The sequence below is a fragment of the Anarhichas minor genome, unplaced genomic scaffold (assembly GCF_050575085.1).
Source record: "Anarhichas minor isolate MPS153535 unplaced genomic scaffold, ASM5057508v1 ptg000010l, whole genome shotgun sequence".
NCBI lineage: Eukaryota > Metazoa > Chordata > Actinopteri > Perciformes > Anarhichadidae > Anarhichas > Anarhichas minor.
Window position 1 is genome coordinate 1528877 of NW_027466456.1, and position 22685 is coordinate 1551561.

The following is a 22685-nucleotide window of genomic DNA, read 5'->3' on the forward strand; positions in this document are numbered from 1 at the left end:
AGGTCTAGACTGAATCAAAGTGGGCCAGACCCGCAAAGAAACACATAATCTCTTCCACAACACACACACTGGGACCCGGACATGACTGGTTCATGGTTCAACATCCCAGCTGTAAAAACAGCACGACCACAGAGAGAAAATACACACACACACACACACACTTATACATACTCTGTTGGGATGAACTCTCTACCCTCTATTAGAGTAAATAGAAAAGACAAAGCGGATGCGCTCCGCCTGCAGCCCCCAAAAAAACCCACCATCTCCTGGGTCACGATAAAGACTGAGAAGAGTCAAAACAGGAAAGTCCAAGGCCGCTTTCACAAGTGCAAATACACATGCACCGCCTCTCTTTTCGTACTCAGACATCCTGTGTTTCTGCGCACCACTCGTACCCTCAACTTCCTGTCTCTCAGAGACGAGAGGAGCTGGGAGGGGCCGGCCCTCAGCCAAGGTCTACCCAGGCCCGGACCTTGGGTCTTATAATCAGCTCACAATACCTACAGAGAGCCTCCCTGTAGGTGTGGACGTAAAGCTCCTTCGAGCTTCCTCGATACTCGTGTCATTGTTTGTCTCCTTGAGGAAGCAGAGGAAGCGATCCCTCCCATCCCATTCCAACCTCTCTCCTCCCTGGCGGGGATGTTTAGACTTCATGCTTCCTCCGCCGCGGTTCTCAGGTAGTGGGTAGAGGACGGCTGATAAGTGCTTTTGTCTGCGACGTTCTGCAGCCCTTCACACGACTTCCTTAACCTCTTGGTTTTAAAGCGAGCTCTGGTGGAGGGTGGTTGTAGGAGAAAGGGAGAGAGAACGCCGAGCCAAAAAGAAGGAGTTACAGTAATCTGATTGGCCCGATCTGACTGGAGGTCAGTGAGTAAACCCAAATAACCCGTCCAACCCTGATTCACGCAAACATTCAGAGGGTTAATGACCTTTTTAACATCTCAGAATGCATCTATAAATCCAACTCATCACTGAAATACACGCAGCCATTTGCCTTTCTGACCCTTGCCGTCCACCTACAATAATGTGTTGTGTCTTAAATAGTGACATCTGAGCAAAAACAACAATGAAATGCAAGAACAACAAAAAAGGAGTCCTAGCAGATTCCCATGACAGATGGAGACGAGAGCGACACGGAGTCTGGTGGTTTCTAAAAGTAATCCGGCTCATTCCAGCGAGATCTTCTCCCTCCGTCTTTGTCGCTGTGACTCAGTGTTCAATAAAAGAAAACACACACACACACAACAAAGTGAGAAAGAATGAGAGCCCCCCCCCTCTCTATTCCCACGCTCCCCTCCACCAGGCTGCGAGACAAAAGCATAGCTGTGGTTCAGACCACTTTTATCACAAACAAAGATATTGTTTTCTATTAAAACAAACAACCAACACGCTATCTGGCTCGTTTTTACCCACAGAAGAAAAACACCAGGCCCGTTTTGCTACCGGATCTCATGTGTTTGTGTGTCAGACATTATAGAAGATAGCTCAGTGGTGAGGCACGAGACGCGGTGTCATCTGTGCCGCTTATCTGTGTGCCATCTCAGAAAGCGTAGACTCAAAACCACATCAGTCACAGACGCAGCACTCAACACGCGCTTGGCAGGAAATGAAGTGCTTCACAATCAAAGAGTGACAATTAGCAGGTTTGAGGACCGAAGAAAGAGAGGATCCATATTTTGTCCTTTTAGTCCTGCAGGAATGAACGGTCGATTCATTGAAAGACGAATAATTAACAATACTGATGAATGATTTGTCATCAGTTTGACATTTTGGGAAATGCACTCGTTTGCTTTCTTGTTCTGACAAAATGCTGCTTTTAATGCACTGGTACATTTCTTTCAAAAAGAGTTTTGGTTTATATTTCTTCTATAACATGTCTTATTTCAGACTAGTGGAAAGGAAACATCCAAAATACACATTTATGTGTTTTGTTTTACTACTTTGTCTGTTTGCATCTGTAGAGTTCTGCTAAATTCACCAAAAGTTACCATTAGATAACGCCTCATTTATATATTCAAACATAACATTTCAGAAAATGTGTAATACAAAAGATAAATGTCTCGATGTCAGTAATCAACTGGTGAAGTTTCATGGGGATATCTATGAGTTAATATTTTCCCCAATAGTGCCTTGAGGTAGATGATAAACGACCACTCTCCCTTTTTTTATTCCTAATAAAAATATTGATTATCATTGTCTATAGCTATGTCATGTATCCTTAGCTAGCAGTTAAACTTGTATTCATTCTCGGTCCCTCGTGTTCTATTGATTTGACTTTACATTTTGTCTGTTAGAAACACAAGAATACTTATTTATTTATGACCTCATTGATACGTTTACTTTGGTAACCGGTGCCACTGGTTTCTGCTAACGGCTGAGTGGGCGTTTCCAATTAAAAACCCTAAAACGAACGCATGTGGAGTCGAACTTTAACGACTCCAAGACCGTGGGGGGAGGTTCTGCGAGTGAAAAACGTGATGTCACATGACTCGTTTACAGCTGGCGAAAACATAAAAATTCCACGGATTCCTTTTCCGAAACATCAACTACAAACACGTACAAACTCTCCTCTCCGCCTCTTTTTCGGTTCCACAGCCTGTACCGGCCTCCTCTGGCTGAGGTCCTGAGCTCGCCACAGCTGGAACGCTGGGTCTCCGACTAGTGTGTCACTCTGTGGTCTGGATACGTCCGTTCCCTCTCTTGCTTTTTATTCGTCTCTTTTTCTTGGTGTGACCGGAGTGCATTGGTTCACCCAGAGGCCGGGAAATACCCGCGGCAAGCTCTCACTGCAGGACAACACACCAGAACTTCACCCGTCAGCCCGCCGTGAGAACCGAGACCACCAGACCCAAAACATTGACACTCCTAGTCCCTCTCTTCAGAGGAAGGAGATGATTGGGGAGCTGGGAGCTGCCAATCGTCTGTGTGTGTGTAATTAGATTGTATGAAGCATGAAATTCCTCTAGGGTGCGAAGCCCCACCCGACACCCACAGCAGGTGGAGTGAGAGGGAGAGATTGAGGGAAATGGGAGAGGACAGGAAGTGCACACACACAGCTGCTCCTAAGAAAACAGGTGGAGTGATTCCATCCAACCTCTCGGAGGAGTAAAAAGGAGAATAAAACTCTTCATAAAAAGTGGATCCCACTCTCTCCCATGACTCCCTCTACAATCTGTAAACCATTGTTTGTGTGGCTCTCGACGTGTGTGTGCTTGCATGAATGTGAGTGTGTTGTGATGTGTATGCAATAGGCTTTAATAGCTACTCACAGCCAGGTAGAGCATGGTAAACATTGAAAAAGAGGCATGTCCTGAGAAGAAGGATTTCCTGTGGAATAAAGATTATCCTCAGTTAGTTTTTCAATTTAAGTGATATATTTCTAAATCAACATAAATACTGTGTGTTGTGTACGGCGTTGGTGCTCACCTGGCCTCCTGTACATCGCTCTCTTCACCAGTACAGGTGTAGTTGGTGATGTATCCCAGTGAACAGTCGATGGTGGAGAAATCCGGCTTACACACATCTAAGAAGTGGGGCCTCATGCGGCCCACCGACACCTTGGCGATGTCGGTGAATGACTGGCTGACGGCACATCCGAAGAGAAACACGCCCATCTGCAAGAGCGCGCACATCAATGGTTAGATATAATACCGCTGCAGCTGTCTGTGATTGATCGTTAGCTGAGCCCCGTCCTACTAACTCTTTCTCTTGCTACGCCTGTCACGTTGCATAGCAGTTGAAAAAGATAACAGTGGCAGATGTACCTCCCAAAACAATGAGTCATTTCTGAAATGATGAAAGAAGCAGGCTTCTCATTTCTTGCCTGCGACCGTTGTGTTTGTGGCTAAAGTGGCAGCTGTTGCAAACAGATTTTACCAGCTGCAACTAGCCAGCTAATTAAGCTAACGTTAGCTGCACAAATTGGTTGGTTATTTTTGACTCAAAACAAACTGTTGTCCCTTGCTTATACTTTTGCTCTTGTATTTTTGTTTTTCATACGATTAAAAGTAAAGAATATCCCCATCCAAACTCTTTACATACAGTATCCCTCTCACAGCCGCGTTCATTGATTCAACATGTGGAATAATCAAAAGCCGGTAATGTCGTGTTACGGTTGCAAAGCTACGATTGGACAATCGCTGCTCCGGGGAGAAGTGAAGCAGTCAATGTATGCATGCAATAATCTGAACAGGTATGAAAGCACGCTTATGGAGAGCTGACCTGCTTGTAGAGGGCTGCCACATAGGGATTCCCGACGAAAGACTTGGTTCCTTCGCGTAGTTGGTGAATCCTGAAGCATTCTCCAATCACAATCTAAAAGAAATTGAGTGTTTCTTTGAGATAAACAGACAACACTGATCACAAATAGGAGACACATTCTAGCTGTGTGATGCCACTGGATCCTACAGTCTCACAGTAGGTTTAGATGCAGATAAGCATGCAGCAAAATAAATTATAACTTCTGAGCATTTATCATGCAGGAAATCTAATTTAATTCCAGACTGAAGTCAGACTGAGTAGAAAGGATGTGTGAAGGACAGACAGGAGAGACGGAATGAGTTCCACACAAAGACAAACAATGAGCATGGCCTGCCTTTCCCTCAGGCAGTGTTGATGTGATTAATGGGTGGTGATGCTGTGCTCCATGATATGATGGGGCCTTTTTGTATGTGGGATATGAAGGATAATGAGACAGAGAATGAAACGGGTAAACGGAAAACATGGGAACAAAGATTCCAGACTGGGTGAAAATATCTCAGTCAGACTGACCTGACTTTGATGTAAGGAGGGTTTCTAACAGGGCGAACGGTCTGCTTTAAGGCTTAAGTCCAGTGGGCCTAACGTTGAACCCTGTGGTATTCCAGCCATAAGGTTTTAAGTAGTTTTGAGGCCCACGGAAAGACCTCATCTACACTGAAGGGGGGGGGCTTTACACCGAGTTAACCCTCGAGGCACGGAGATGTCAATCATATATCTGAACCATCTGGGGTATCTGACTGACGGACCACATCTCCCCCTTCCACACACACAAGGCTTCAGTCTCCGGCCTGTCTTCTCACTCAATCTCTCAGGAAAATATTTACCTGCCATCTCTGAGCCAAGGCACACCTCGCAGTGCTCTGAATGCAAATTACGCTTTAAGGATTTAAATGTGCGCACATCTTGCGAGTTAATAATACACGATGTTTGTGTGTTTACATGTATTGTTAGGCCCTGATAAACACACCTATCCTGCCTGTTGGGTGGTCAGCTGGCCGGCTCACAGCCAGAAGAAACAAACATGGTGGTGTGTATAAGTGTGTGTGTGTCTCTTTGCTATTGTCAATGAATTGTTTTTGATCTGAGATTAAGATTAGAACCACAGGAGGCCGATACATGACAGAGAAGTTTATTTGGGTTGTCGTCAATTGCATTCAAGCCTCTCCTCTGCTTCTCTATCGGCCCGTCTTGGTTTATTGCTGTTTGTCTGGTTTATTCTAAGCGCAGACAGGGTCTGTCATGGATATGACAGAGGGCTATAGTCGGCCTGATGGGAGTTTATTTGGATCGCCGATGCTCATTGACTTCCATCTCGCGATTGCTAACTCTTGTTTCTCACAGAAGAAAAAAGATACGTCTGAGCAGCAGGGCCGTTGGGATTTCCCTTGCAGCAAAGATAAACAAGAGTCCCCCCCCTTGACTGGAATCCGCTACCAGAGCACGCACAGTGTGTGCGCGGTGTGTGCACGTAGGTGACGCGTGCCTATGTGCGTGCACCTTAAAAGGAACGGTGTCGGCACTGCAGCAGAGGACGGCACTAATGAAACACAGCTGTGTGTGTGTGTGTGTGTGACACGCCAGCTTTGCCCACACGTGAACATGTGAGGGAACTAACTAGCTCGGTCTCCTGGTTCCAATAAGCAGAAGAGCTGAGCTTGTACGTGTGTGTGTGTGTGTGTGTGTGTGTGTGTGTGTGTGCCCACCAAGCTGATGGCGAGGAGGCGGCGGCCAAGCAACGTCTGAGTCTGGGGGGCTGTAAACATCATCTCGCCTGAGCACGTGGCACCAATTGACATGCTCATACCGCAGCACTCATTCTAACATGTTTCCACTAACCCTGACCCCCCCACCCCCGCCCTCCTCACTCTAATTTGCTGGCACTACACTGGAGCTGTTCCCACTCTGGGGAAGCCAGGAGTCAAGTCATGGGAATGAGGAGCGAGCTGTGACACATTCACCCAAAGTAATGTGCAGAGCAGAAAGGGCACGGAGACCGGGGGCAGCAGGGATACGAGTGGGAAGTATGAGAATGGACCGGGAGGCCGTAAAACGTCTTCCGACGATTGGCACGCATGCGTCAGCACACAAATGTCGCTTTGGGTTGGAAGGGGGGGGGGGCCTCTCGCCACCGCTAACTCGGTTGGCGGAGTAATAAAAACAGGCCATCAAAAATGGCTCTGATGACTCAAAGATTAAAAAACATCACAGAATGAAAAGGGTAGGACACATAGAGCACATTCATTGCAGAAGATTGGAGTATTTTAGAAAACGCTGCATGATAAGAAATCACTCAAACTTTGTTTTTATTAAAAGGGGCTATGTTAGTGAGGATAACTTATTGGGGCGAAGAGTTCAAAAAAACAAGTGGCTTTAAATTGGAGTAAAAGCAGCATACAAAGGGAGGTGTAAGAAAGTGGACTTACAGAGAAGATGGCAATAAGAATGCCGACACCACAGAGCACGGCGTCGCTAATGGTTTCTCCCACTTTTCGGGGGAAGTGGATGGACTCGTCCAAACAGTAAAACCCGCGCTGGTACGGCTTTATGGTGCTAGTCTCAATGATCAGGAAAGGCAGGCTAGCTACAGAGGACACAAGGAAAAAAATAGAAGAGGGGAGCGGAGAGAGAGAGAGAGAGAGAGAGAGAGAGAGAGAGAGAGAGAGAGAGAGAGAGAGAGAGAGAGAGAAGACAGAAAGCAAAAAAGGTCAGTGACACGGACATAAACAGAGGGGAGCACAAGGAGCACGCTGGCACCAGGGGGTCATGGGATATGGCAGAAGTGGGTGTGGCTTGAGGGTGTCACGTAGGGTCAGCTTAGAGCAAAGGAGTAGGTTTCCAAAATCAGATGCAACTGGCACCAAAAATAACAAACTTTGCCTTCAGAGTTAACTTTTCTGAGCTCCTTTCACAGCCACCATCATGAACCGTCAGCCATCCCTGTTTCTGCCTTCAGAGATCCCCCCTCACCCCCAAGGCCTGGTGCTCTTTGTGTGCGTGGGTGGGTGGGGGGGGGGGGGGGGGGGGGGGCGGGGGTGGTGACTTACAGACACCGCGGGCAGTGTCAACCCGACAGCAGTGAGCACCGAGGAGGAGACGGTGCTCCTCTTGTAGGGGTGTCTCAGGCTGGAGTCGCTGCAGTAGAGACCCCTCTGGTACGGACGGATAGAGGAGCGGTGCAGAACCAGGCTGGGCAGCATAGCTACACATACACACACACACACACACGCACATGAATGCATGTGTGAACCCACGCACACAATCACATACGTAAGGCCGACTCACAGACACAGGTAATACAGGGAATCATACAGTTAACTCCACTTACCTGCAAGCTGGAGAAAGAACATGACATTAAAACACACTTTAAAAGTCCTTCACATGTGTGTGTGTGTGTGTGTGTGTCATGCTAACATTAAATCAGGCCGTTTGCTCAGCAAACAGCCTCCTGCTGCTGCTGTTGACAGCAAGCTATAGAGACCTGAGGTTTATTCTTTAGCATTAGGAGACCCCCCCCCCCCCCCCCCCCCCCCCCCTCCTGACAGAGCAAATACACACTGGCATTCAGGACTTTCGGGGTCCCATTACTGGAGACAAAAGACTCCCACCAACACAGTACACTATGTCAACACATTGGGAGAACTTGAATGTTATGGATGGGGGGGGGGGGCATTTTCAGGTAGAGCGTCTTTTTCGACAGAAACCACTTGTGTGAAGCAGTTAGCTGAAACTGCAGGTCAGCTGTTGTCTTTTATTAAATAATTTCCTACGCTGCACTGTTTGGTTCTATTTTAGCTTGTTTGTCTTTTGGCGCTTAAGTGGAAATCTTTAAAATATTAACATAACGTTTTATAAAGTGTTTCTTTTGCACTTTGTCTTTTGATGTTTTATGTAAAGCGCTTTAAATTGCCTTGTCGCTGAGATGTGCTGTATAAATAAACCTGCCTTAGCTTAGCATAGAGGCTGACAACAGGGATGTGTATTGGCAAGAACGTGTTACGATTTATTGTATCGCGATACAGTAAGCAAGGCCTTACACTGCATTATTTAGGGGTCAATTTTAGGAAAACTGACAAGAACACAACACCCTACGCATAAAATCTGAGTAAAAGAAAGTTTACAATTGAAATCTAAAAATATTTGCATGTAAAGTATTAATTAAAAACCAATACAATGTTTTTGAGAATCAACAAAGTGTGACAAAACACAATATCACGATATTCAAGTGTATCGATACTTTCCTACATCCCGAGGTGACAACAGCGGACAAAAAAAAATCAGATACAACATGTTAATTACTGACTTTTTGAGGGTTTTTTAGGCAGATTTTATTACTTTCGGATAGAGTAAGGCTAGCTGTTTCCCTCTGTTCTTAGTCTCTATGCTAAGCTAGCTGAAAAGAAATAAATGTTGAGACACGTTTTGATTTAATTCGTGGTTAAATTAATTTCGTCCCATCGTCTGCGCTTGCATTATTATGCTATTATATTATCATGATATTAGTGGCATAAAACGGTCTTAAAATGACAATAATATTGTTTATCGGAATTATTTCTCAGACGATATATCGTAAACAGAAGTAGTTGTGGTGACAGGTCTATCTGGAGGAGCTTGTCCAACCACAAATGGACATGTTGAAAGCAGTGTTAGAAGTTCAACGCACCCACGTTCTATTCTGATGATGGGGAGATAAATACATATCTCCAAATCAAAGTACCACAAATACAGGCGTGCAAACTCTGGCAGGGACTTTCCTTTGGGGATTTCAAAATGTGCGAATAACAAAGAAAACAACTAAGCCCACCCGACTCTGGAAACATTCTTCGCATGAGAGCACGTTTGGCGTGCGTGAACGTACGCCCGTAGTAGTCGCTCATAAATAGAGAGAGGGAGAGCTCAAGACACGAAGGCGTCGTGAAGACCCACACGCTGACACACCAACGTATACATTCACCCATCACACTGCACAGAAACTGCTCCCACATGCGGCTCGTGTGGTCGGCCTCATCACATCACAGGGATTTCTTTGAAACTTGGGTCAGAAATCAACACATGAGCGTTCTCCAATGCGGCTGAGAACTGTGGACGTCGTCTCGCCAGTGAGACCTCAAAACACACTTTCTTATGCATTCCTGTGGACACACTCGAGGCTCTCACAGGCTCCTCAAACATCCACACTGTGACAACTGCTCGCACTTTAATGAGTCCATGTCCACACTAACACGGCTGTTTATCCTTCTGTTGGCATTAATATATGTGGTTGTCACAGCTCACATATATTCTAGAAATGTCATAAAATATCAGTGGTTTGGGAATAAACGTACACAAATCTCTACAAAAGCCTCTAGGATACTGTTTACCTGTGAGTTGTTTGGTGCTGTGTCTGTGTAATCTTAATTATACTAAAGAAAATGTACAAACAAGACATATACCTGGTTAAAATACTGCAAGAAAACAACTATCATAAGTGGACAAATGGACTCTGTACAGGACACAAAACAGTGACAAGGAAGACGGAGAGGACAACCGATAAAACTCACAAAAAAATGTGATTTCTTTCTTGCTAATTTTTATCTTATTTATTTAAATTATTTTTCGTCTGAACAAAGCAGCTGAAAGCCACTGAAAGCGGCGCAAATAGTTTCTTGCATTTTTCTATTGTTTTAGCGTAATTCAGGCTCTGTCTGTCTGTCAGTCTGTCTGTCTGTCTGTCTGTGTCTCTCTCTCTCTCTCTCTCTGTCTCTCTCTGTCTGTCTGTCTCTCTCTCTGTCTCTCTCTCTCTCTGTCTCTCTCTCTCTCTCTCTGCAGTGGTTGGCAGAGGGCAGCAGATGGGATGATCAGTGAGGCCGACACCTGCACAAACAGGGTGGAGCGCCAGGGCTGGACCAGGAGGCTTTTGGTGGTGTCTGAGAACCACACAGGAAGGGTTAGCTTTGGGTGAGCCAGTTCACGAGGGCAATATTCCTGTTTCTATCTTTTAGCTTAACGCCCCAGTGAACTTTGGTACAGTTTACACCTCAAAACACCTAAAAACACCTTAACTACAAGATGTGTTCTGAAGGTTAAACACTCGGGAAAAACAACTTTTCCTGAAATCGGATCACGTTTTTCTCTCACGCCAATCTCACTTTCTCCGTCCCTCCACTCTGGCCTACTTGTAGAGGGTGGGGGGGGGGGGGGGGGGGATTCACATGCTAATGAGGCGAAGTGAAAGGAGGTCATGGGCTTAACAGACATGGGAAATACACACACACACACGCAAACTGTTGCTTAAAAAGGCTAAACCCATCAGAGAACACGGTGGGAAACTCGGGAGCTAACCGGCTGAAAGACAGACAGAGGAAAGTGAGAGCGAGCAATTGAGCACCTCAACAATATCTATTAAGAATTCATGAAAGCCTCTCTGTCTGCTGCCGCTGCCCAGCCTTGAGATACCACCCCCCCCCCATGCCATCTCCCTGAAAACGGCCTGGTATGTGGGCATACCACAATCAGTCCACGAACCTCCCGGCACAAGTTAGAACTGACTCCAGCTCCAACCGTCCGAGCCTCATCCGCAAACGGCGGTGTGAAGAAATATGACCTCTTTAATGGCAGCGGGATAAAGAGCCGGTGACCCCTTCAGAGGAGCCGCTGACCCAGAGAGAGAGAGGAAGGGGGGAGTGTCAGAGGAGGGAGAGATACAAAACAGAGAGGGGAGAAAAAGAAAGAGGTGGGCTGGGCTGTTGGCAAAGGCCTGTGGTGCGTCAGTGATTTAAAAAACAACTATTTTACAAGCTCTGTCATGAGGTCAGTGACATCGAGCGACGGATGAGACTCTCAAACCCTCGCTGAAGAAGGGGAAGCACCAGGGACCAGTGAAATAAAGTTTAAAACTAGTCTTTGACTGATCTAGACTAAGTAAGCCTTTCTGTTGCACAAGTATTAAGACTGACTTCATGTGAGATAGGACAGTGAGCCATATTTGGTGTGGTGTCATTTCACCCATAATGCATTGCATGACAAGCTATCTAAGCTATGTATCTAAGTCAGCCTTACATTAGTCACGCATAGGGAAGCTTTATGCTATAAGATAATTGAAATGTCTATAGCAAGTCTGACTTAAAGTTATATTTAGGACAAAGACGAGGTCTATTTCTATGCAACTGGCCTTTGTTCTGCTTGTAAACTGTTCTACTTTACTTCCACTACAGACACAGAGGAAACTAAATGCCCAATTCTGCATCATGTCAAACTATTTTCACCCTTTGTTTATATCTTTTCTTGCCTTCCTGGAGAAGTTTAGGACCAATGAGCCGTATGAGCTTTTAAATGCTTTTAAAACGGCACAAACAGGCATCTGAGAATAGTTGGAGCCTCAAAGAAAGGGAAATAAAGTTTGGGGAATGCAGGAGGAAAAAAACAAAACACACACACATCCTAAGTGGGTGGCTTGGAGAATTTGGGGAACAATTCTATTTGTCTTATCGGATCCCGTCATGCATTTCTCTCTTTCAGTGTACAAGGAGAACCGTTGCAGACCACTAAAGACTGACCACAGGTCCGATAAAGAGAGAGAGAGAATGTCTGTAAAGGAAGAGAGAGAGAGAGAGAGAGAGAGAGAGAGAGAGAGAGAGAGAGAGAGAGAGAGAGAGGGGTATTTTCCTTTGGCTGATGCAGAGGTAATGGCGGGCTTTTGTGTGTGCGCGTTGTACTTATTTTCACCCTCAACTGCCTGCTAAAAAAATCATGGTACAAACGTAAGTTTGTGTGTGTTCGTACATATGGTTTGCGTGCATATGTTTGCAAGTTGACATACGTAGCTGTGTGCGTGAGTGTGTGGATTTGTTTGTGTCAGAGAGAGATTATCCAGCCGGAGCCCGTTCGATTGGTTTTGGAGTTAAATCTGGTATAGCGAGTGAGCTCCTAGATTAGCAGGACTAACACGGCATGATTTCACAGACATAAAGCAAAGAAATGCATTTCTTTTAGCTGCTTAATACATCGTTAGAACTTGTTAGGATTTTGCAATTTCTTGTATTTCAACAGTGCTGATTAAATGTCAAGCCCAAAGTTCCTCTGTCCTGCAGGGTTATAGGATCAGCGATCTATTATCTTCTCTTTATCTTAAGACCGACTGTACTTGCCAGAACCGGACATAATAGCTATTCTTAAGGCGGCTAACGCTCTGCGTCACTTAAAAGGTTAATTCCCCCCCGATGACGTGGCATTAATACCTGCGTGTCCGTGGGAGACGACTTGGTGGCTCGCTTCCCTCTCTGGGTCTCTATTAACATTTTAATGGGCTTTGAGGATCAGAATTAGAATGATATCGTGATTATGGCGAGCGAGCTGGAGAGGCAGCCGTCAGTGTGTGAGAGGTGAATGGGAGGCGGAGCGGGGCAGAGGAAGACGTATTGTGGCCTCTTCTAATGGAGGATTTCCTCCTCCTGTCTCTCAAGCATACACCATGTGGCCCGTCCCGACCAGGAATTCAGAGGAAGGTTAGAGAGGGCGGAGAGGCTGAGGGGGGGGGGACTTGACTCCATAGACTGGCCGGTCTATCAATCAGACTTTGTCTTCTCTTCTTCTATGCTTTTTCTTCTCACTGCTTTGCAACAATTCAGGCGGCTGTTGGGGATTAAGTGGTTTAGCTCAGCTCAGAGGATGGCTGTTCATCAAACTTCAGTGCTTTTACCTTTTTTTATGTGTCTTAAGTCACAACATTTTTTTATTTTAGCTTATTCTTTGGTCATAGTTCCTTTGACAATTTAGCAAATTTTCTGACATTTTCTTCATATTGTTTTATAATTTCTATGTATTTTTATGGTAATTTTCTTCTATTCTATTCTATGCATCTCGCCACAAACCATGAACCAACCTGATCCGTGTGTGTGTGTGTGTGTGTGTGTGTGTGTGTTTTTATGATACTGTGTACAGATCCATTACCTTCACTCGTCCATTTTCAGGCCAATCCCAGTCTCTTGTGGAAACCTTTGACGTACTTTTATCAGTTAAGGCTCCACATCCACACACACACACACACACACACACACCCTGCAACATAACCTACGTCTCTAAAGGACACTCTGAAGGAAGCTAAAGAAGAAGTATGCATAGATATTATGTTGTGGTTATTTGATATGTGTGTGACTGTGTGTGTGTAGAGACAGACAGGCAGAGAGAGTGTCTTTGTTCAATTACTTGCATTAGCAGAGTCTTCTAGTCCATTCATTTGGATAAATGCCTTCTTCCATCAACAAGTCACAGTGTCATCGCTGTCTGTGTGTGTCTGTGTGTGTGTGAGAGAAAAAATAGCGCGTGTGCGTGCTAACAGTGAGAGCGTGTGTGTGCTATGTGCGAGTGTATCTGATCAGAAGGGATCAGAGAGAATGGCTCAGGTCCAGGTCCACTCGTTGGTGGACATTGTTCTGCCAAAACAAGGTGAGCAAGGGAGCCGTTTGTGTGAGTACGTATGTCATGCAACAGTACGTACTTCGTAAGAGCAGTTACAGTCGGAAAGAAAAAATACTTTTTGCGTGCACGCACCGAGCCGGTGACCCGCGTTCCGCGGCACTGACGAGGTGCCAAGCGCTGAAAATAACAAAATCAGAAATAAATCTCATAAATGTATCATCTTTATAGTGGAAGATTTCATCATAATGAAAATGTTTTATCTCATACATACGTTAAAATAATACATTTAGAGGGCACAAACAACTCGAACGCTGCTGTGACCTCTGGCTGTTTAAAATACGGCCTGCCGAGCAGATGCCTCGGATGTTCAGAAATTCGTCACACGCCCAACGCCGTAAGCCCACTCGGTTCACTTTATCCGGGGGTCACGACAAGCCACGAGCATGTGTGGCCCTCCAGACATTTGTGAACAGAGAGCATAGGTTAGCCGGGGCCCTGGAAGTAGCTACAGGACCAGGATCTGTGAGAGCATGTGCCTCTGTGTGTGTGTGTGTGTGTGTGTGTGTGTGTGTGTGTGTGTGTGTGGGTGGGTGGGTGTGGCTATTTGGGTGTTAAAAGTGGATTACTGTGTGGTTCCTCTGGCAACTTCAGCAAAGCCTTTCTCAAACATTTCTGAGTTGTCGACCACAAAGGGCTTTAAAGAAAAATGCTCTCGCAATCCAAATAAACAAACTCGGCTTCATAAAAACGACCCACGTTTTTATCCATACGTCTAATCACTGTTTAGGAAAAATACATGTTCATAAACACGCACATATGTGCACCGATACAGGTGTTCGAGCCCTGGATATCAGTTCTTTGTTTCCACGAGCTGCTGATGTGTCGCACACACATGTACACACATGTACACACACACACACACACACACACACACACACACACATGTACACACACACACACACACAGAGGAGTGGCTGAGCTCAGCAGAGTGAATCCCTGTCCTTTCTCCTCCCCTCTGTGTGAATGCTGCAGCGACCGGGGGGCCGCTGGCTGAAGCATGTGCTTACTCAGAGAGATTTTATTCACAGGAATAAATACCCCCCCCCCCCCCCCCCCCCCGTCCCCTCCTTTTTATATTTATCTTTTTACACACAGGCATCTGTTTGGACACTCTTTAGGGGACTTTTACCGGCCTATGAACAGTTTAAGGAGATGTTGGTTTCAACGTTGTTTTGTGGGAAATAAACTTTGGGTCGCCACAGCATCAGTGGGGGGGTCAAGAGGCCTTCTTTAATTCGGGGGGTGTAAGACAACTTTTTTTAAAGTATACAGTTGGCGACTCCTCTGGTTGTATAGAAGTCTATGAGAAAATGACTCTACTTCTCTCTTGATTTATTACCTCAGTAAACATTGTAAACATGAGTTTATGGTCTCAATCTCTAGTTTCAAGTCTTCTTCAATACAGCATGATGTTCATTTAGTACATTATGGTCCATTTAGAGTCACACAGACCATAAAGCAGGGGATCATCTGCTTTAGGGCGGGGCTACACAGTGATTGACAGGTCTCTACCAGAGCCGTATACAGCGTCTCTACGCCACTACTAAGCAGTCCAAATATCACTTCTGTTCACTGGTTGCAAAAAAACAAGATGGCGACGACCAAAATGCTGAACTCGAGGCTTCAAAAGCGCCGTCCACAAACCAATGAGTGACGTCACAACGACTACCACATATACAGTCTATGAGAACAATGGTCAAGCGTCAAGGAGAAGAAAACAGTGAATTTAAGTAAGTATGATTGACAAATTAAAAACAAAAAACCCAACATAATACAGATAGAAACTTGTATTCAAAGTTCCTGAATAAAGAACATGATCTGCTCAAAATGCATAAACTGTACATAAACTGTACTGTTCAACCACGTCACTTAGTCAGGGGTCGTCAGTTTACTCAACGATAGAAACGGGGTCTCTTCATAAGAAGGGTTGGGAGCCACTGGAGTAAAAGATATCTGAAAAAGATCAGTTACAACTCATCAAGGCGTTCCGAAAGCTCGGCCGCACCGTCAGCCAAAAGAGGACGAACGCACAGCTGCTCCGGTGAAGGGAAACTTGAGCGGAGCCCAGAGGCCGCATCAGGCTGGCTGGCTGGGCATTTCTCTGTTGTTGCCATAATGGCATTATTACCCCCCCGGGGACAAAAGCCTGGCCGAGGAGAAGACAGGGCCGTGGAGTCTTTGAAACCTGACGCCTCCGTCTGGATAACGTTCCCCCCATTAAACTTGCTTTCCTCCCTTTCTTGCGCTCCTTGCCCTCATCCTGCACACATCGCGGGCCGCGTTTAACCGAAGACAATGGGCGCTAAATCAGAGCACCGGTGTGAATGTTCTGCAAAGTACCGCAAAGTGGATCCTCCTCTCTCTCTCTCTGTATGTAAACAGGACAGGGCTCAGTGCACAGATAAGGCCTGCTCCAATAAAGATGCTATAGAGATGATTACCGGCCACAGCTGAGCAGATAAGCGCCAACAATCCAGTCGACGAACACCGGCCAGAAGCAGCACCGACCATAAACCCACCGACAGATAATTAAGCGGGCCCTTGAGTGGCCAGCGAGGACGGGTCTGTCTCACTCTCTGTCTCACTCTCTCATCTCTACCTCATTCACTTCTTCCCCTCCCTTTCCATTTCATCCACCTTCTGTCTGCCGCCGGCCTGTTGGTCCTCGTTAGCGAAACAAAGAGCGAGCCGAGATGCATCAAAAGGGGGTATTGTTCTCAGCGAAACAGTGAAATCTCTCTGACCCCTAACCCCCCCTTCCCTCTGCCTCAATCTCTGGATGTGCACAGCATGCATGCACACACACACACACACACACACACACACACACACACACACACACACACACACACACACACACAGATACAGAGGATTGTAGAGCGTAGTTAGAGAAAGTGTCAGACAGAGGGGCCTGTGTGACAGCGGGGAGGGGGCCCAGGCGGGGACAGTGTGGTGGGACAGAGAGATGCATAATGGGGCCTGCTGGCTATGATGAAGCGCTGCTGTATAAGATCACGCTGCCTCCGTTTCTCATTTACATTAAATGCTAGTAGCATTGTTGTTTGTTTTGTAAGCTGCTGATCCCACGTTAGCAAGAAGGAGTGCATGTAATTCAACCATGAAGAGTTAGACATGTACCATTTTTCCTCAGCTCAGTGCATTACAACAAACATGTACAGTATATATATATATCTATATATGTATAATTATTATCTTTTAACAGCTGAATCCCACTGTGAAAAGAGATGTGCATGTCTGCAGTACGGATGTACGGACACCGTAGCGGCAAAAGCTCCCAGGGCCCGTCACATGATGCCGATCGGTCTAAAGAGGTTTCCCCCCCATAGACTTAGATTGAAAAGACACGTCTGTAGATCAGCAGATGATTTTTTTGACTCTCTTTTGCTTCATGCGCCACTGAACCAATGCAGAGTTGTAGGCTGTACTGGAGGCATTTCTGACACTGGTTTTAGAACAACTCTGTGCAGACCGACAGCTACTACGAACCCAGAACCACGACAGTGTGAGAGTGAGAAAACCTCAAGAGTTGGGTGTGATGTCATGAGCTCATTGCCCACACACAAAACTCCACAAAACATTCATTTACAACGCCCGCCGAAAGCTCAAACACAAGCTTAAACTCATGAACGAATCAGTGCTAACAAAAGTTTATGGCAGGGTGCAGCCCGGTGATTCTGCTTTATCTAAATAAGCAGTCGGAGGGTGTTTACCTAAGAGGGCTGTAATCACGGATGAGAGAGAAGAGGAGAGAGGCAGAGGCTTTACCGTACCACTGTTGTCAGAGCGTAAACTACAAGCTGTTGTTCATCTATCGTCAAAGTTTAAAGTCTTTTATTGTGCCGTTTAATTGTTTGCTGGGACGGAGACGTTGGTGGAGAAGAGGATGAATGTGTCTGTGTTTGCAAACCGGCGTAAAGAGACACAGTCACATCAGTCGACCTCATGCCTTCGGCTTGCCCACGGGAACCACATGGGGACTTACACAAGTACACACCGAGCCACATGCTACCCACACACACACACACACACACACACACACACTCCTTCACCCTTCAGGCCGTGGAGTCCATCTAATGACGCCCCCTCGCCCTCATAAACCCCACGGGACACACGCGCTCACACCCGCACGCCTCTAATCGCAGCCCTGCGCAGACATAAGCCCCGGAGAGGCGGAGTTTGTCATTTAACTCACCGGCAGAAACACGTCACAATGTAACGCAAACAAAAAAATATGCGTCTACGCAAGAAATGCAGACATAACACTGCCTGCATTCTTTAAGGACTAGTAGCCTGGAGGCCACGACTGTTGTCATGAACATCTGCTGATCTTTATCTTATGACATAATCCAATGATGGTCTTCTGCCAGAGGACCCTCCTCGCCTTCTTAAGAGTCCTAACCTCGCCTCGTCCTGCAGCCGCGATATAACAAACACACCACAGGGCCGCCTGCTGCAGCCACAGACAACACAAAGGCAGACATGCAGCCATGTGATCGTGACGTAAATAGCACATCGTATATCGACGTCCAATTGATGGACTGTGCGTGTCCGTTGAACGTCTGCGTGCATCGAGCCCTCGGCTATGTGTGAGTGCAGCAAATGTCATACAGAGAGCTCTGCTCTCTCTGTACCACCTGACCTTTGACCTTATCTGACAAACAGAAGAAAGGACTGACGAGGAGCATCAGCAGTGGGACACAGTGAAAATAAGCCAGTATCAAGTAGTATCAAAACTTCTGCAGTTAGACGATACCTGCAATCGACTATTTATATGGTTTTGCTCGCAACTAATCACTGCAAGCGATAAATTCCAATGTGTGATTGGCCCACTACCACAGCAGCTGTAATCCAAACAGCCAGGATCACCTGCATGCACACGGCAGCGAACTGTCCCAGCAGCGAACTGACATCTCTTCAATAGATACGTGCTCCTTCTGGAAGCATTGTGACAAACTGGTAACTAATAGAAATCTGTTTTGTTGACCATTATAACACCTAAATTAGTGATGCTCGACATGGCAAAGATCAATTACTTGAATAGCATGTTTTTTCCCCCACATGAATCGACCCCTACTTCTCTCTAACCTGAACAGACGGACTCCTGAGAATATTTGCCCTCAGATTAAGGTCTGCAGTTTTGGATTGGAGCCCGTGTTTGGCTTCGGGTGTGAGGGCCTCCCACCTGTTTTTTGATTACAGTTTTCTACTAGACACTCTAGACAATCTTGTTGTTGTCGGGCAGATAAGTTTCTAAGCATACAGTAAACTACGCACGTCTTATTGTGAGGAGACTCCTCCTGTCAAAGTGTCCTTGAGCGAGACAGGAAACCAGTTTGCTCGTGTTTAGAATGAGTTAAATGCAGAGGTCAGATTCCATGTGTATGTATGTGACGGTAAAAATAAAGTTGAAGTATTTGTCTACCAACGCTCCTCCATTTCTCTCCATTAGTGCAAAGCCAGTTAAGAAGACACGCTCAAGTGGAGAGGGAGCAGAGAGGGAAGGAAAGGGGGGGGGGGGGTGTGAGGCAAAGAAAAAAAAGAGGACAGGATTTAATTTCACGACCACGCCTACCTCCGACCGACACTACCTTTCCGCTTCCCACCCTTTCCTGAGCTACACTACACACACACACACACACACACACACACACACTGTGCCCCCTGGTTCACTCACTCCCCAATATTGCACCAGATGTCACATCAAGCATCTTTGGCCAAAGCGCTGATGAAGAATTTGAGAAATTCTGGAAAATATTTGGAGAGGATTGAAGTGGCTGAGGCCCGGAGAGGTAGAGGTTAAACCTCTCCGGCTTTAATGAGGGGGGGGGGGGGGGGGGGGGGACTGACGGCCCGTGATGCTATAGCGGCTAATGGATCTGATGGCACAGGATCTGCTCTGCAATCGCTTTAAAACTTAGATCTGGCGGTAGGCGAGGTCACGCTCAGAGCTATATGATTTCCTGACCGTGTTCTTCCTCAATATACATCCTCTTTCAACTGGAAGATAGTTGAACAAGCTTGCGTTACATATAGCGAGTGTACGGTATTTTAATGGTCGCGTGTGTGCTAAATAGATAGACAGCCAAAGTGAAAGCAGCCGAGGATTCCTGGGCCTCAGCTGCCAAAAATCGAACTCCGGACTCAGCAGTTTGAGTGGAACGTTTTTTTTTTTTTTAATCCAGGATCCTGCTGTGTTTATGCATCGTGATTAGCAGAAGCAACATAAGGAGGGAAAACACCACTATTTTTGATTAAAGATGGCCATCAGATATCCTTTATGCAGACAGTCATTAGCCCCCTGTGTGTGTGTGTGTGTGTGTGAAGCAGACTGACCACCTGTAGAAAGGTGTCAGTCTACCAGCTGGCAGATAGAAACTAATTAACGGTAACGAGATATTTATGCATTAACTAGCTGTATGGGTGCACACACACACACACACACACAACAGAGGATTCTTCTGAGCCCTCTACACACCCGCATTCCTCGCTCCTCATCCAGGACCCCCTGATAATAACCCCCCCCACCACCTTTCTCCTCCTCTCTTGTATCCCCCTCTGTCCCTCCACTCAAATGTCTAACCCCCCCCCCCTAAGCAAAACCACTAAAGTGGGCCAACCAATCACCACCGAGCTGCCAGACTGCAGTTTAGCATGACAAAGGACCATTTGCGTCTGTGTGTTTACATGCATGTGTGTGTGTGTGTGTGTGTGTGTGTGTTCCCCTCAGAGCAGCTTTTTTATTTTTTTATTTTAACCAGAGAAGGAAGTCGGTTTATGCAGGAAATTCACTCCACATGCGCCTCAAAGCTCATCTGCACTTATATGGGTGCAGATGAAACAGTGCATCTCTGTCTGAGGTTCTGTTAATGAGCAAACTGACGTAAAACTACTGGAAAACTTTGCAAGCAGATCTGCTTCTACTACTACAGCACTTTTTTGGGGTGGGGTGGGGGGGGGGGGGGTTGTAACATCCTGGGTGATAAAATTCTGCTCCTGTGTGGCAGATTTTCACCACTACCGTTTGCTGCCTCAGTTTCTCCGTATTAAAAAGCTGTTTGTGTGGCTCCCACCTGCTCCTCTAAATACCCGGTCAGCCTCTCCATCTCTGTACAGACTGGAGAGGGATCACCCCCCCCCCCCCTCTCCCCTCCTTTTGCCACAACACATGCTTAAGCAATTATTCCAACGCAGTCCCCCCGGACTGAGAGGGGCTGGATAGTGAAGCCAGAGGGAGAGAGAGAGAGAGAGAGAGAGAGAGAGAGAGAGAGAATTTGAAGTGGAGTGATCAGGAGGGGCAGCTGGCCAGAGATTTCTTTTTTGCAGCGTTCTGGGAGAGAATGTGTAGAAGTTGAGCGCAACTCCCACAATCCCCTTTTTCTAAAAAAAAAAAAAAGAAGAGAGAAAGGGGAGACGGAGGGAGTGGAAACAAAAGGGGAAGAGAAAGGAGGGGGGCCACTGGAGCTAAAGAGGACTGGGCTACAGTGACAACAGCTTCAAAAAACAAAACCAGATACACATGAACTGTGCACACATATGGACGCCAGCGGAATAACAAGTTAGGAACACAAAGAGCCGCCTCATCAGCTCTGGATTAATACCTTAATTACACATTGATTTCTACTGTCAGTATGTATTGGACAGCTCTAGCTGGAGTGGCACCTCTGGGGGGTTATGAGGGCACGTGGGGGGCTATTTAAAACTAAATCAAGATAAAAAGGGGGGCAGGTTGACACTTGAAAACATCCAGGCATGTTGGCAACTCTGTGCACTTTGAAATCATCAATACATTATGTGATGACAACACTTGTATCCACACTGTCATGAACTGCGTGTTTGATTGACTGACACGAGTTGTTTCATTATGAGCTATTTGAACTATTAACTATGTATTTTGTTGACAATGTGGCAGAGTGTTTGGAGTGTTTTGTGTTCGGGGCGGTGTGTGTTGGAGCCGGATGATAAGAAATGAAGTTGTCTTGTGTTGACAGATAACAGGCAATACTTTTAAAACGATAAAGCGTTTACTGCCAACCATTAGAAAGCGCGGGTCTATTTAATCTGTTTATTATACCGCTTTTATTTGAACTAGACTATTGAAGCGTAAATCAGCTGGTGTGAGGCACCCCCTCTCCAAAGAAGTAAACAGTTGATATTATAACAAACGCGCACACAGCACTACATGAATGTATAAACTTACCAAGCAGAAGACAGAAGATGTCGAGCGCTATCAGCAGCTTCTTCTTGCTGTTGTCGACGCCGTTGTTGTTGTTTAACGTAGAGGTTCCTCCGTTCCTTGTCTCTTGGGCCATCGCTTTCTCATACATGTACTTTTGCATTTGAGAAGTTCCCCCTCCTGGACTCTAGGCTCAATATCCCGCAGCACGCGGCGGAACGAGGAAAGTGTCCTTTAAAGAAGAAAATGTCATGCAAATTCAAAGCGGAATTTAAAAACTTCCCAACTCGGACGTCTCGTGCCGTTTCTCGTTTTGAAAAAAAAAAGTGAATAAATGTATATGTGCGAGAAAAGAAAAGTTGCTCTGCGCTCGAGATGAATGGGGGAAAGCCTGCAGCGCGCTATCGGTCTTGGCTCAAAAGGACTTGGAGTGAGAATTGCGCTGCGCATCGAGAGCCCCTCGTTATATCAATCCTTCTTCTCCTCCTCCTCCTCCTCCTCCGCCTCCTCCGCCTCCTCCTCCTCCCCCTCCTCTCTGCTCTCTTCAAGTTCCCCCGGCGGCTTCGAGGTTCAGCCCTCTTCCCTCTGCTGCTAGCGGTGGGTAATCGCCTCCATCCCGTTCCCCCTGCGTGGAAAACTTTCTCTCAGTGCTGGAGAGCGACGCGCGCGGTGGCTGCAGCGCGCCCCCAGCGGAGCGCTTCAGAGTAGTCATCTCAATATAAGAGATGCAGATATCCGTGTTTTTTTTTACAGTAAATGTAACAGCATATTTCATCAG

General features: G+C 46.3%; 1 protein-coding gene across 2 annotated transcripts in view; it reads right to left on the reverse strand.

Annotated features, from left to right (window-relative positions):
• Window positions 1-22396, reverse strand: part of plpp3 (phospholipid phosphatase 3) — a 31223-nt gene extending 8827 nt beyond the window's left edge. Inside the window, exons 1-5 of one of the 2 annotated variants that reach the window (XM_076087421.1) lie at window positions 21932-22396; window positions 6684-6841; window positions 4222-4314; window positions 3427-3614; window positions 3270-3327 (exon numbers count right to left, since the gene is read on the reverse strand). In XM_076087421.1, the coding sequence (XP_075943536.1) occupies window positions 3270-3327; window positions 3427-3614; window positions 4222-4314; window positions 6684-6841; window positions 21932-22070 (636 nt within the window). In that variant the 5' untranslated portion in view covers window positions 22071-22396. Of the gene's footprint in view, window positions 1-3269; window positions 3328-3426; window positions 3615-4221; window positions 4315-6683; window positions 6842-7304; window positions 7460-21931 lie in introns of both variants that reach the window. The other variant, XM_076087423.1, reaches the window with a different exon arrangement.
• Window positions 22397-22685: the final 289 nt, after the last annotated feature.